Below are 17067 nucleotides of genomic sequence, written 5' to 3'. Positions count from 1 at the left end.
CATTATAACTCATTCAATGAAGGAGAGAACAGAGCACACATCCCAAGCACTTATGTTTATTTACAGTTTATGCTAAACATTACCTATTTCATTAGGCTAGCTATGAATATTAGCTAAAATAGATTTCTAAATACCATCACTTTCTTCAAGCAGTATTGACATTTCAAAGATGTTTTGAAAAGCACAATTTAATTAATTCTTTGTGTTTTAAATTCCTACTTTGAGACAAACTGATGATATTGATATTAATCAAACTAATAATTAGTGTTAATCATTAAGTAATCATGATAAATTAATAACACATAAACTAATGTGAATGAGATCCTTGTTGAATTGTCACTGGTGGTAATTTTTGAAGATGCTTACTGGAGCACAATTTGAAAATATAAAAGAATCTCACACCTTTTATTTTATTTACTTAAGTTTTCCTCTCCATTTCCAACTTCCATTTTGTCAACTTGGCTTAGACATCTTTGAGCTAATGCTGGCAAGATTTTTAGTTTTTCTTTTTTTGAATACATAAACATTCTATTAGCTAATAATCCAACCCAGGCTTTGTCTAGAAATCATTGTCATTTTTAAAGTGAAATAAATTTTCAGCATCTTGTCATTCTTTTGTTCCCCTATTTGAACCTGAGGTATCCAGAAAGAATGAGTACCTGAAATTGCAAATTTTAAATCTTGAAAGGAAAATTTACCTAGTATGTTATCATTAGAAGTTAATTGCCAATAGAGAAGACATGCTTGATTTTCTTTTTAAAAAAGTCTAATACTTTTATGCCTAAGTTTCATTTAAACTTAATTCATCTTGATTTATTTACATGGTGAGTATTCTGAAACATTTTAAATGCAGTTGATATCCAACAGATGGCAGTGAAATACTAAAATATATATATAGTTTTACTTGAGTATTCTCTGCACTATGGGTTCATCTATTACCAATTACTTTTCAAAAAGCAATCAAAAATTTCTCAAATCCTGAATCATTTTGTAACCATATTACTTTTCTAATTTCTGTGAGGTCTTTGGATGGTTTGTATAGTAGAAATAAACTGTCTATTTCTTGGAGGTCATTGTGGCTTTGTGGTAGTTAAGGACTTGCTTGAGGTTACCAAAGCATTTGTGGTAAGCCCTACAATGGAATGACTGATTCTACACTTTTAGTTAGAATTCTAGATCTTTCTTTCCACCCTGATACTATTTGAAAGACTGAATCTGAATTTAATTGGGGATAAGGATCTGTAAATCCCAACTTTTTATTTTAATATTAATTGAAAATAATTATACCAGAAACTCTGAAAATCTGACTATATTTGAATCATCATCATTGGCTTTTCCTCTATATAATTATTTTAATATTTTCTATAGTATGTTTCTTTGCTATTAATTAATGAATTATGCCTTGAACTACTTTAAAATTGCATGCAATGTTAAATCACCTCCTATCATATTTGCTTGGCATGAAATAGTCCATTGTATAAAAGTATTCAATTAACATGAGTAATACTTCACTAAAGCAATTTATGATGGCATGATTAGTCTCAACATTCAATTCAATTAGCATTCATTGAGGATATCTGACATTAGGTGCACACTAGATAAACAACCTCAGTAATGTTCTAGTTTCTGTATTAACATTATAGCTCACACTTGTTTTGTATTTAACTTTATGCTTGTAGAGAAACAAGATGTTGTTTTATTATTAGCCTTTAGAAGAATGTAATTTATACTTAGTTCACCAGGTGGTGCTATACTTAGCCCTCAGCCCAGGAAATTATTTCATCTGTGATAAATATACCACTATGAACTAAGGGTTCCAGATTAAAATATTAGAATTCAAAATATACATTGTATGTATGAATATATGCATATATCTTTTATAAGCTATTGATTTTCCTTGTAATTTCTCTCTCTCTCTTTCTCTCTCTCTCTCTCTCTCTCTCTCTCTCTCTCTCTCTCTCTCTATATATATATATATATATATATATATATATGTATATTGATATAGATATAGATATAGATATATAGATATATATCTATAAATATATATATATGTATATATAAATTTTAAGCATTTAAAATTATTCTAAGGGTGAAATGCTCCATGACAGAGGTGTGCTTGACAGTTTCTTTAGTTTTAATTTGTTATGACCCATAAACAATAAAATGATGGAAAAGTCAAATGTCTTCATTATTTAAATATGGAAGAATGGTCTGAATCTGAGACAAATAGAGACTGTGCTGAGATATTTTTTAAAAATATCTTAGATCAGGATTTCTTAACTTTGTTTTATGTCAAGGACCCCTTTGACAGTCTGATGAAACACATGAATTCTTAGAATTGTAGGAGGGACTAGGGGTGGAGTAAGACAAGCCAGAGGGACTTTGGTGGTAGAGAGAGAGGAAAGGTCATGCAGATCCTGAATTTAATCCAATTTTACATCTATCCCTAAGACAAAGAATAAAGACCAAGGACTTTTGCTTATCCTGACTCTGGCTGATTCTAAAGTATCCAGGGTGCTAACTTGGTCTTCATATTTGGTGCCCAATGTGTGGACCAAAGACCCTACTTTCACTGAAGTCCCCAGTGAACAGGAAATTAGGTGAGTATTTTAATAGACAAACAAGGAACTTACTTTGTTAAGGGCTAAACTAGTAATTTTTCTAGCTGAAATGGGGCAGATATTAGGAAAAGATTCTCCTCCACCCCCACCCCTGCCCCGAAGGGTCACTATAGAAAGCATACTTAAGTTGATCAAGGGAAAAGGCTTAATTGTAACCTGGGAGCAGATCAGTGGACTTTTGGGACATTAGAACGCAGTCCCTTTGGTTCTTAGAGGAAGAAGAAATAGGGCCAGATAATTGGAAACTAGTAAGAGATCAACTATGTGAATACTACAATGATAAAGGTCCTCATTCAATTTCCAAGAAAGCATTCTATACATACAACATAATACAATTGGCCTTAAAGAATCCTGTAAGTTTATAAAAAAGAAGTTTTAGGAACAGCCAGATGAGGAAGTGTGAGGAAAAAGAGGAAGAAAAGGAACAAATTAATGACATTATCACCTGGAGGCATGAGGAATTAAGTCAAGTTCAAGGTCATGGTGATTCTCCTTCTCATAAGGCAGCTTCAACTCAGGCTACAGAGCAGATCTTCTACACACCCTGTCAACTCCACCTTCTGGGATGGAGGGAGGAGGAGTAGTGAGAGGGACAGTGATATCACTAGAACCTCCCCTCCCAGCAATCACCCCCTGCTATGACTAGATTGCAAAAGGCAGTACTTAAAGCCACAGAGGAAGGGCAAGCTCTCTGAAAATAGTAATGTATCCTGTGATTCAACAGTTTAACTCTTCAAGTCAAGAAAGTAGAAGATACACTCCTTTTGATATAGGAATCCTCAGACACTCTTTATGGGGCTACATGAGCTTATATTAAGATGTTATTATAGAATTTGGCTTATGAAGTCTTAACTCCTAGTGACTGGAAATTTATAACAAGGGCATGCTTAGAACCTGGACAAAACTTGTTGTGGCTTTCTGAATATAATGAGCTCTGTAGGATAGAAGCCCAACAAAATAGTCAAAGTGGAGTTAATCCTCCAATCACCTATGATCAATTAACAGGTGTATGTTCTTATGCAGATATTTCAGTACAGATTAATTACCCCATAGCAGCATATGAGCAAATTGCTGCTGCTGCTATAAAAGAATGGGCTTTTCTCTCCAATAAAAATGACAAGAGAAAGGCCTTCAGAAAAATAGCACAAGGGCCAAATAACTGATTTTGCAGGATGTTTGCAGACAGCTATCATATGAAGTAATGGTGAAAATGCAGTAACAGACATTATGATAAGGCAACTTGCTAAAGAAAATGCTAATGAGGTTTGTAGAAGGATTATACTAGGATTATGCAAGGTTGCTCCTTTAGAGGAGATCATAAGACACTGTGCTACAGTGGGCAAAATACCTTTTAGAGCCAGGCTATGATGCAGACTTCCCAAGATCTCAACATGGGAAGATAGGGTCCCTTTTGGCAAGGGACTTCTAGAGAGACTCATCAACGCTTTCAATGTGGTACAGTAGGGCATCTGAAAGCTCAATGTTGGCATGGAGACATAGTAAGAAAACAGAGTGGGAGAGCAAGACCCAATACCCCATGTCCAAAATGCAACAGAAGCTTCTATTGTGCATCAAAATGTAGACTGATTCAGAGAAATGGGATGAGGGGCCCAGCCCCAGGGCCCAAGGCAAAAAATACTTGGGGCATGATGGCAGCCAATGCTACACCCAGAGAGTGCCTAGAAGTTCAGTACCCAGACATGACCAATCAGCCAGGAAGCCATCTAATGCGAGAAAGGGATTACATAATCAATCAGCCAGGAAGCAACCTGATGGGAGAAAAGGATTACAATTGGGGAGGATAGAGTTGTATGCAGCTGGGACAACTGAGATACCCCCTAAAGAGGTGAAATCTGTTCCTCTCCAGCCTATGGATCCCTTGCCTCCAGACACAGTAGGCTTGACCATCTGACCTCCTGAGAATACTTACAAAACAGTATTCATCCATACACTGATGTGGGAAATTGGGAAATGTGTAGCTAATATTCTAGTCACTAATAGAGGTAAACAATGTGTGACTTATCAACCAGGAGAAGTAGTAGCATCAGGTTTATTGATACCCCTAATAAGCAATCTAGTGATAGTCACCTAGAGTCTGACTCCAAGCAACAAAATCCAGGAATATACTGGACATCAGCTGTTTCAGCTGACTGACATATGCTCACTATCTATATAAATGGCATACCATTAGAAGGATTGGTAGACACTGGTGCAGATTGTACAGTCATTAGAGGTGCCAACTGGCCCAGTCACTGGCCAAAGATTAAGGCAGATACCTACATGTCTGGCATAGGAGGATCAATAGCAGCTGAAGTTAGTGCTACCCCTTTGAGATGGACTTTTGAAGGTGAAACAGGAGTTTTTACTCCTTTTATAGTTGAAAAAATCCCCATCAATCTATGGAGAAGAGATATTTTACAATTAGGATTAAAAATGAGTAATTCAGTTTTTTAGGCAGGGCTGCTATTGAAGGCCTGCCAACACTTTTACTTGGTTCTATCCAATGGAAAACTGATTCACCAGTGTGGATAGAACAGTGGGAGTGATAAAAATCAGGGCTTATTAGATATAATACATGAGCAAATTGACCAAGGACACTTACAACCTGCTTTAAGTCCTGGACTTCCATATCCTACTCAATTGTCTAGAGAATGGCCTCTTTGGGTTATAGACATTAAGAATTGTTCTATTCTATCCCTTAGATAAGGAGGATATGAAAAGATTTGCCTTTTCAGTGCCCAGCATTAACTTAGCTGAGCCTTATAAAAGATATGAATGGACAGTTTTGCCACAGGGAATTAAAACAGCCCTACTATGTGTCAAATGTACGTTGCTACTGCTCTTACTCCAGTAAGAAAAGCATTTCCAAAAGTAATGTTATTATATTACATGGATGATATATTAGGATGTGTACCTGAGGAACAAATGTTAGACGCATATCTACAAAAGACCATAGAAACACTAAGGAACCACAAATTGCACATAGCTCCAGAAAAAATGTTTCAATATTCAAATATTAAAAATGTTCAATATTTAGGATATGAAGTATACCCTAAGGTACTTACAGTACAAAAACTTTCCTTAAGAATAGAGAAACACTTTAAATGACTTTTAGGAATTGATAGAAGATATGCAGTGGATGTGTCCAGAGTTAGGCTTGACTACCTATCAGTTTCAACCATTGTATGACATTTTAAGAGGAAACAGTGCTTTAAACTCACCACACCAGCTTACAAAAGAAGCTCAAGAGGCTATGAGACAAGTTGAACTGGCTTTATCTAATGTAGTTGAAAGAGTCACTCAAGAAACCTTGGAAAGATCAGTTTTTGCTACACAAGAGACACCCACAGCAGTCCTTCATCAAGGAGACAATGTGATAGAGTGGGTGAACCTCCCAGCACAACCAGAATGCTGCCTTACTCCTTACCCAGTGCTTGTGGCTAGAACTTTATTAAAGGCCATTAAGAGAGCAATACACTTATCTGGGATAAGACTTGACAAGATGTACACCTTTTATACTAATGCACAAATTAATGTATGCTGTGAAACCATCCCAAAGTGGAAAATTTTATTAGCCATGGCTCCAAATTTTACACATGGGTTTCCATTAAAAATTACCAGACTATTACATATTTGGCAATGGATTCTTGAAAAAAAGGTTTTTAAAGTTCCTCTTAAAGGACCAACTATCTTTACAGATACATCCAAACATAATATTTGTGCTGTATACTCTTGTGACTTAACTATAAAGAGAGTAGTCAGAATTCCTTTTCAGTCCACTCAGCAGAATAATTGTATACAATCATTCTAGCTCTTACTTATTATCCAGGAGATATAAGTATAATATCTGATTCAGCCTATTCAGTAGATGTGGTACAAAGAATTGCCACAGTCCAAATAAAATTTGTAGCCTCTAACATATATCAGCTCTTCAAGGATCTTCAAGAACAATTGAGAAAGCATCCAGGTAAGATTTATATCTTGCATGTCCACTCTCATAGTGGACTTTCAGGTCTTATTTTTGATGGTAATTCAAAGGCAGATAGCCTTCTAACCATGTTGGCCAATACTTCTTTATTTCAGGGAGCCCAAGAATATCATTCTAAATATCATCAGGCTGCTTGACATTTATGTTTACAATTTAGAATAACAAGAGAGGAAGCTAGGAGCATAGTAAAAGCCTGTATAGCTTGAATTCCTTTCCACGCTCCTACACTCCCTTCAGGGAAGAACCCTTGTGATGTGAGACCCAATGAAATTTTGCAAATGGATGTGACTCATTATAAATATTTTGGTGATCTGCCTTTTATCCATGTTGTGGTAGAGACTTTTTCAAGATTCACTTTTGCAATACCAGCAGCAAAAGAGACAGCCTGAGTGGTCAATGAATTTCTTATAAAAGCATTTGCAATTATGGATGTATCACAAGCATTAACAACAGACAATGGACCTGCATATACTTCTAAATATTTTGCACACTTTTGTGCACAGTATAAGATTTTACACACTACTGGCATACCTTTCAATCCTCAAGGACAGGCTATAGTAGAGAAGAGAAACAGAGACATTAAAATGCTCCTCCAAAAACAAATGAAAGGGGAAACCACAGGTAACCCTAAAGAATTTCTAAATCTAGCTCTTTATACGATTAACTTCTTGGTTTTTTACAAAGGTAGACTGGCTCCAGCAGACAGGTTTTATAACCCACCGGAAGAACAGTGTCCAGTCTGAGCAAATCCAATGTCTTTAGACAATTGCCAGGTGATGTGGACAGACCCAAAAAATGGTGAATGGAAGGGATCAGATAGGTTAACTACTTGGAGGAGAGGGTTTGCTTGTATCTCTACAGATGAAGAAGGAGTCAGATGGGTGCCGATGAGCTGTATTCACCTTGTCCATCTAAGAAAGATAGAGCAGACCCTGGAAATGAAGGAGTAGACCCAAGAAACATTGAGTGGTTCAGTCACTGATTGTGCCCACCACTGAAAGAGCATGGCAGTTATGGCGTTTGACTCATGGATATCAAAAATTGTTGGAATCACTGGAGTCCCTGAGACATGAAAAGATTGTTATAGGACTTCAAAATCCTCAGGAATCATTGGATTTTCTGAGACATGATAAGACTGTTTTAGGACTTGGAAACCCTCAGAAATCATTGGATTCTCTGAGACATGATAAGACTGTTGTGGGACTTGAAAACCCTCAGGAATCATTGGATTTTCTGAGAAGTGATAACATTGTTGAAGGACTTCAAAATCTGCAGGAATCATTGGATTCCCTAACATATAAAAAGACTGTTGCAGGACTTCAAAAACTTCTAGGGATCATTGGATTCCCTGACATGTGACGCAATGGACAATAGATTGGTTTGGTACTATCTCTTGGCTGCTGAAGGAGGCGTATGTGTGACTGTTGTTTACATACCCTCCTTCTAGGACTTCTGGAAATCTTTTACAACACCATGTTTATTCATATTGTTTGTTATATCACTACTTGTATGTACAGTTCATGTTTGTTACACCACATTGATCCTGCATCTGCTGTGGGGAGAGTCATCACTAATAGCCTGTGTGTTATTGCTATGTGCTTGTGTAATACTTCCCATGCTGATGGATTTGTGCATACCTACCCCTAGTAAGAATCTTCAACCTAGAAACCCATTAGCAATATCTCGCTTGACTCCCCACTTCCCTTTGGTAGTTTTTATCTCCCTTCCTGAGAAGTCAGGGATGGTGTGAACACCTGTGTTCTAAAACAAAAGAAAGCGGGAGATGTAAAGGGCTAGAACTCTGAGTAGGTGCACTTGGACAACTGAGGACTTAATGCTAATTACTTATTGGACAATACTCTATTAGAATATGCTTGGAAAATGGCCCTTCACACTATTCTATACAGGATCAATCATTTGGTATATACAGAGAATTGTAGGAGGGACTAGGGGGTGAAGTAAGACAAGCTAGAGGGACTTTGGTGGTAGAGAAAGAGAGGAGAGGTCATGCAGATCCTGTGTCCATCCAATTTCACTTGTACCCCTAAGCCCAATAATAAAGACCAAGGACTTTTGCTTATCCTAATTCTAGCTGATTCTTAGGTATCTAGGGGGCTAACTCAGTCTTCACATATGTAGAAAGTTAGTTTGCCTGCAAATGTAATTTCAGTAGTGGTAAGCATATAAATACGGAAAAATCAAACACTATTATAATTGGATTTATTTTCCACAATATCCCTTCAAATTATGCAAATATCTCTTTTGCTCTTTCCCTCACTTTATCCCTAGATTGTTTCTAAAGCTACTTCATAATTTATTTCCAACCACTTCAAATGACCTAATATTAGATTCTGAGCTCCTTGAGGGACTGCTTTTTGCCTTGTTTTGCATCCCTAATACTTAGTACAGTTCATGGCACATAGTAGGCTCTTAATAAATGTTCTCTGATTGATTGACTTAACATGGAGATTCTAGAAAAATCTCCCTTTATTTCCTTACACAAAATATTACAATCAATTAGAGTAATGGTTGACCTCAAATTCAAAATGCATGTAGTTTTAAATTTCTATTAATCATCTATTTGCACTGCTGTTTTCTAAATATATTTTACAAATATTTATTTATCTAATTCTAAATGTACATTAAATACTATTTTGAGAGACTACAAGCAGCTTGATGAGGTTTCCTTAATTGAAATCTTTCCTTTAAAGCATCAAAATATAAATTCCTAATTTTAATCATAAAGATTTCTGTGGATTGTCCCATTTATTCTTTCTTCCATTCCATGCCAACAAGATCTTCTTTTAGGAAACATAATTAAAGTGACACTCTCAGTCCAATTAATCTACCACCACTTGAGTAAAGAAAATACGGAATAGAAGGTACTTACTGGATCACTCATAAATGGAGTATTTCTAAGACATTTTTTGAAAGTAATATGCACATATATACATGTATATATGGTGAACATTTGCACAATGAAATAAATATGTATTCTAAAATGAGATATGAATGTCAATTATCATAGATTCAGGAGCTAGAATGGACCTTAGAGATATACTAGTCTTATTCTTCACCTTATGAATTAATAAATCAAGGACCAGGTTATGGAAGTGATTTATCCAACATTAAATGAACAGGAGAGCAAGGACTAGTATCAGGGGTTTGCGACTTCATTTTAAGAGTTCTTTTCACAATATAATTGGCATTCATCAATTTGAGGTGGAAAAGTGATTTGGACCCAATTCCTATTTGTTTTGAATTTTTCTGTCAAGTTTATCTTAGTCAATATTGGAGAATTAGGCCTGATACCAATTGAGAGAGTAAGTTTAGACCTAGAGTTTTAGGTTTAAGTTGATTTTGGATAGAAAAGCATAGTATAAGGAGCAAGTGGGCTGAATCTCAGAGAGTTGGTTAGTTTAGTGACTCAAAATCTGTTTGGAATAGTAGAAATGCCTATTTGAACTCTGAAGAATGAACTGATCAGAAAGATTCAGTTTGGGGAAGCAGTTTCAAAGGACTAGCCGGAGAAGAGAAAGAGATGGAGAAATATATATATAGTAGTTTTAATGGAAGTCAGATTGTGAAATCTCTTGAATGAATAGTTGAGGGAGGTCAGAGAGGGAACAAAGATAAATTTAAGGGACAGACTGTTATTGATAGTTTTGAAAGAAAAAGGACACCTTCCAACAACATGGCTAGCTCCTTGACAATAATTAAACTGGATCACATGGAAAAAACACTTTTTCAAAACACAATTGCTCATATCCCTTAAGTGATAGATAGAGAAACAGAATTCAAAGGGATAAGACGCAGCAATTCTGAATAGCCTAATAATGTTAAGGAAGCTAAATTAATTTCAAGGCCAAAATGCAACAAGAAGAAATTAGACTGGCTATTTTGTGGCATTGTTACTCTTTTATCTGTTACTGTAATCTTCTAATCCTCTATTTTATGTTCTCTTAAAGTGCTTCACAAAAAATTCCTTTTCAAATGTTCAAGAAGTTAGTGTGACATTATAGGTAGAAAGGCATATAGATGCATATGACTGCAGAAAGTCATACTCTGGTCTTCTGCAGAAATCAGAAGGGTTGGAACATCAGAAACTTAGGAGAAATTGTGGTTATACCAATAATAACTGGGGTCGGGACTTGACTTTTGATTTCTCAAGTATAGAGAACTTTCTGGTAAGGAAGCATCCTCTAACAATTCCAACTGATGCATTCCCTGTAATATAGTCTTAGTTACTTAGCTAGTGACAACCAGCCATTATGTTTCAACTCTGATAGCCGTGACTCTAAGGCCAGTTCTTTCACAATTATGCCAAAGCTACCCCTATAATAATATTTATATAAATTACATAGAGGTTTAAATTTTATAAAGAACTTAACACATATTACCTTATTTGAGACTATTGACAACATAATAAAGTAGATAGTACAAATATTACCATCATTCATATGTAGATGAGCAGAGAAATTTTAACAATTTCCTCCATGGTCCCATAATCCAGCACTCTATTCATACACTAAATTGCTTCAAAAATCACAATTAGTGGTTTGGGCCAACGGACTTGCACATGTTGGTACAAGACAGGACAACATCTCTAAAAGCAGATGTCTTTTTTTTTTCCCTTTTTATGACCATGGGACTTCCTGGAATTACCAACACTAGTACCAATACCTTCACTTCATAGCCTCTGCTGGATGATGATGATGATGATGATGATGATTTTTGCTGAGGCAATTGTATGTGATTTGCCCAGGGTCACACAACTAAGGAGTATTAAGTGTCTGAAGTCAGATTTGAACTCAGGTCCTTTTGACTTCAGGGCTGATGCTCTATCCACCTAGCTGCCCCTCTGTGCTGTATTAATTTATAGTTGTTAAAATTTTGCCTCGCAAAAATTGCTCTGTGTGTATGTATGTGTGTGTGTGTGATCTTCCTGTCCATTCTATCTTCCTTCACCAATTTCCCCAAGGGTAAAAATATAGCTTCCTGTTTCTATTGTATTAACAATAAAATAAATTTCATGTTCCCTACACAAATGGTATGAACCCAGTTATTGCCACAATGAATTATATAATTCTCAGGCCATAGTTGTGGGAGAACACCAAGCATCTTTCTTCATTGATTCACTACTTCAGAAATTGAGTACTTTGTGGGATGCATAAACTCTAAGATGATTGATGCTTGATGTTCTCCCACAACTAGAACCTTAAACTACTTGGTGAGATTTACTACAGAAGAAAGTTGATTCAGAATATGCAGTCCTTATTGATCTCTGTAAAATCAGTGCCTGTGGAAAAATGTTTCTTCATGAAAACAATCAAATTTCTTTCAAACTACTGGTCTTATTCAGAATGGAAAAATAAAAGTTGAAAAGAGAGTCCCAGGAGCAAAGTTAGAGAGACAAGCACAGATATGTGGAAAGTATATAAGGGGGAAATATGTAAGGGAAGGAGTAAGGGGAAATGATAATATAGAAAATGGAAGTAGCCCTTGTAAATATTTGCCACTCAATATAATTTTAATATAAGTAAGCATATGACCAAAATCAAAATTGAGATTGGAAAGTTCCTACCACTATCTACATTGTTCCTTCCATAGTGAGCTACAGTTTGGGGATAGTATAGTTAGTGATGTATTTTTGGCAATTTCTTTGGCATCATCTGTATAATTTGGAGAAGTGTTCAGAAAAATCAGTATAAAGATTATAATGGGGAGAATGAATAGATTTATATTTTTATGTTAACAAAAAAAGGCAAAAGAAACAACCTCAATAAAATATAGAGTCAAATATAAAAATTGTATAGTCAGGATTTTTATTTATTTAAGGACTCTGTGAGGGGAATAAATGATATAAGAATAGATGTAACAGTACTTATCTACCCACAACAGCATGTTTTTATTGAAGTACTGTAAGATAGTCCTTATTTTTTTTTCTAAACAATTGGAAAAATATCATTTGCTCATGGCTGGACCAAGCTATTATAATACAAATGACAATTCTGTCTGAATTGGTCTACTTTTTTTTTTTTAGGCTTACCTCAGTTTTATTTGTTTTTTCTTAGGTCAATTAAATATTTTTAAAACATACCAAATTTTGACATTGCAATATAATTTATTTTCAGTCTCAAGTGCATGACTAAAGGTCCACACACACATTAATTTATAGATTTACCTGAGAATCCTTACTTATAAAGACTACATTTGGCTTAATATTTACCTTCTTACTTTTTCATTTTGTGATTTACAAATTTGTTATTTTACATAAATTTGGTTTGGTGATAATATTAGGGCTTTATAGATATAATGTTTTACATTTTTTTTTAGATTCCCTGTTCTTTTTTTTTTTTTTATAATATTATCCCTTGTGTTCATTTTTCCAAATTATCCCCCCCTCTACTCCCTCCCCCCGATGACAGGTAGTCCCATACATTTTACATGTGTTACAATATAACCTAGATACAATACATGTGTGTAAATACCATTTTCTTGTTGCACAATAAGCATTAGATTCCGAAGGTACATGTAATCAGGGCAGACAGATATTAGTGCTAACAATTTACATTCACTTCCCATTGTTTCTTCTCTGGGTATAGTTATTTCTGTCCATCATTGATCAACTGGAAGTTAGTTGGCTCTTCTTTATGTTGAAGATTTCCACTTCCATCAGAATACATCCTCATACAGTGTTGTTGTTGAAGTGTACAGTGATCTTCTGGTTCTGCTCATTTCACTCAGCATCAGTTGATGAAAGTCTCTCCAAGCCTCTCTGTATTCCTCCTGCTGGTCACTTCTTACAGAGCAATAATATTCCATAACCTTCATATACCATAATTTACCCAACCATTCTCCAACTGATGGACATCCATTCATCTTCCAGTTTCTAGCTACAACAAAAAAGAGCTGCCACAAACATTTTGGCACATACAGGTCTCTTTCCGCTCTTTAGTATTTCTTTGGGATATAAGCCCAGTAGTAGTACTGCTGGGTCAAAGGGTATGCACAGTTTGATAACTTTTTGGGCATAGTTCCAAATTGCTCTCCAGAATGGCTGGATTCTTTCACAACTCCACCAACAATGTATTAGTGTCCCAGTTTACCCACATCCCCGCCAACATTCATCATTATTTGTTCCTGTCATCTTAGCCAATCTGACAGGTGTGTAGTGGTATCTCAGAGTTGTCTTAATTTGCATTTCTCTAATCAGTAGTGATTTGGAACACTCTTTCATATGAGTGGATATAGTTTCAATTTCTTCATCTGAGAATTATCTGTTCATATCCTTTGACCATTTATCAATTGGAGAATGGTTCAGTTTCTTATAAATTAGGGTCAGTTCTCTATATATTTTGGAAATGAGACCTTTGTCAGAACCTTTGCTTTTAAAAATATTTTCCCAATTTGTTACTTCCCTTCTAATCTTGTTTGCATTAGTATTGTTTATACAGAAACTTTTTAGTTTGATGTAATCAAAATCTTCTATTTTGTGATCAATAATGATCTCTAGTTCTCCTCTGGTCATAAATTCTTTCCTCCTCCACAGGTCTGAGAGGTAGACTATTCTCTGTTCCTCTAATCTATTTATGATGTCATTCTTTATGCCTAAATCATGGACCCATTTTGATCTTATCTTGGTATTGGTGTTAAGTGTGGATCCATATCTAATTTCTGCCATACTAATTTCCAGTTTTCCCAACAGTTTTTTCCAAATAATGAATTTTTATCCCTAATGTTGGTATCTTTGGGTTCGTCAAAGATTAGATTGCTATAGATGTACCCTTTTTTGTCCTTTGTATCTAATCTGTTCCACTGATCTACCGGTCTATTTTTTAGCCAATACCAAATGGTTTTGGTGACTGCTGCTATATAATATAGCTTTAGATCAGGTACACTTACACAATCTTCCTTTGAGTTTTTTTTCATTAGTTCCCTTGCAATTCTCGACCTTTTATTCTTCCATATGAATTTTGTTGTTATTTTTTCTAGGTCATTGAAATAGTTTCTTGGGAGTCTGATTGGTATAGCACTAAATAAATAGATTAGTTTGGGGAGTATTGTCATCTTTATTATATTCGCTTGGCCTATTCAAGAGCACTGAATGTCTTTCCAATTATTTAAATCTGACTTTATTTTTGTGGCAAGTGTTTTGAAATTTTTCTCATATAATTCCTGACTTTTCTTTGGTAGATGGATTCCCAAATACTTTATACTCTCAACATTTGTTTGGAATGGAATTTCTCTTTATATCTCTTGCTGTTGCATTTTGTTAGTGATATATAAAAATGCTGAGGATTTATGTGGATTTATTTTGTATCCTGCCACTTTGCTGAAATTTTGAATTATTTCTAATAGCTTTTTAGCAGAGTCTTTGGGGTTCTCTAAGTATACCATCATGTCATCTGCAAAGAGTAATAGTTTGATTTCCTCATTTCCTACTCTAATTCCTTGAATCTCTTTCTCGGCTCTTATTGCCGAGGCTAGCGTTTCTAGTACTATATTGAATAGTAATGGTGATAGTGGGCAACCTTGTTTCACTCCTGATCTTACTGGGAAAGGTTGCAGTTTATTTCTATTGCATATTATGCTTACTGACGGTCTTAAATATATGCTCCTGATTATTCTAAGGAATAGTCCATTTATTCCTATACTCTCAAGAGTTTTTAGTAGGAATGGATGTTGGATTTTGTCAAATGCTTTTTCTGCATCTATTGAGATGATCATATGGTTCTTATTAATTTGATTATTAATATGGTCAATTGTATTAATCATTTTCCTAATATTAAACCAGCCCTGCATTCCCAGAATAAATCCTAATTGATCATAGTGTATTATCCTGGAGATGATTTTCTGAAGTCTTTTTGCTAATATCTTATTTAAGATTTTAGCATCAATATTCATTAAGGAAATTGGTCTATAATTTTCTTTCTCAGTTTTTGATCAACCTGGTTTAGGTATCAGTACCATGTCTGTGTCATAAAAGGAGTTTGGTAGGACTCCTTCATCCCCTATTTTTTCAAATAATTTATATAACATTGGGGCTAATTGTTCTTTAAATGTTTGGTAGAATTCACATGTGAATCCATCTGGTCCTGGGGATTTTTTCCTGGGGAGTTGATAAATAGCTTGTTCTATTTCTTTTTCTGAAATGGGACTATTTAAGCAATTTATCTCCTCCTCTGTTAATCTAGGAAGCCTATATTTTTGGAGGAAGTCATCCATTTCACTTAAGTTATCAAATTTATTGGCATAAAGTTGGGCAAAGTAACTCATTATTTCTCTAATTTCCTCTTCATTGGTGGAAAGATGCCCCTTTTCAAATGTAAGACTAACAATTTGATTTTCCTCTTTCTTTTTTCTGATCAAATTTACCAAAGGTTTATCTATTTTATTGGCTTTTTCACAAAACCAACTCTTGGTTTTATTTATTAATTCAATAGTTTTTTTACTTTCAATATTATTGATTTCTCCTTTTAATTTTTGTATTTCAAGTTTAATTTTTGGTTGGGATTTTTTAATTTGGTCTTTTTCTAGCTTTTTAAGTTGCAGGCCCAATTCGTTAATTTTCTCTTTCTCTATTTTCTTCAAATAAGCCTCTAAAGATATAAAATTTCCCCTTATTACTGCTTTAGCTACATCCCACAGATTTTGGTATGATGTCTCATAATTGTCATTATCTTGGGTAAAATTATTAATTGTTTCTATAATTTGCTGTTTCACCCAGTCATTCTTTAAGATGAGATTGTTCATTTTCCAATTACTTTTTGGTCTATTTACCCCTAACTTTTTACTGAATATAGCTTTTATTGCATTGTGATCTGAGAAGAAGGCATTTATTATTTCTGCCTTCCTACATTTAATTTTGAGATCTTTATGTACTAATATATGGTCAATTTTTGTATAGGATCCATGAACTGCTGAGAAGAAAGTATATTCCTTTCTATTGCCTTACACTTTTCTCCAAAGGTCTATCATACCTAGTTTTTCTAATGTTCTATTTACTTTTTAAATTTCTTTCTTATTTGTTTTGTGGTTTGATTTGTCTAATTCTGAGAATGCAAGGTTGAGATCTCCCACTATTATAGTTTTACTGTCTATTTCTTCTTGCAGTTCTCTTAACTTTTCCTTTAGAAAGTTAGATGCTATACCACTTGGTGCATATATGTTTAGTATTGATATGGCTTCATTATTTATGCTACCTTTCAGCAGGATATAGTTTCCTTCCTTATCTTTTTTAACTAGATCAACTTCTGCTTTTGCTTGATCTGAGATAAGGATAGCTACTCCTGCTTTTTTGGCTTTGCCTGAAGCATAATAGGCTCTGTTCCAACCTTTTACCTTTAGTCTGTATGTATCTCCCTGCTTTAAGTGTGTTTCCTGCAGACAACATATTGTAGGGTTCTGATTTTTGATCCAATCTGCTATCCGTCTCCGTTTGATGGGAGTGTT

General features: G+C 34.9%; 1 protein-coding gene across 1 annotated transcript in view; it reads right to left on the bottom strand.

Moving 5' to 3' along the window:
• Positions 1–254: 254 nt before the first annotated feature.
• PI15 (peptidase inhibitor 15) overlaps positions 255–17067 on the bottom strand; it is a 124684-nt gene continuing 107871 nt past the window's right edge. Inside the window, exon 6 of the mRNA XM_074278913.1 lies at positions 255–659. Coding sequence (XP_074135014.1) covers positions 608–659 — 52 coding nt within the window. The 3' untranslated portion in view covers positions 255–607. The remainder of the gene's footprint in view (positions 660–17067) is intronic.

The sequence above is a fragment of the Sminthopsis crassicaudata genome, chromosome 1 (assembly GCF_048593235.1).
Source record: "Sminthopsis crassicaudata isolate SCR6 chromosome 1, ASM4859323v1, whole genome shotgun sequence".
Classification (NCBI taxonomy): domain Eukaryota; kingdom Metazoa; phylum Chordata; class Mammalia; order Dasyuromorphia; family Dasyuridae; genus Sminthopsis; species Sminthopsis crassicaudata.
The sequence above is the reverse complement of the archived record's forward strand: the minus strand, read 5'-3'. Positions and strand labels throughout refer to the sequence as shown.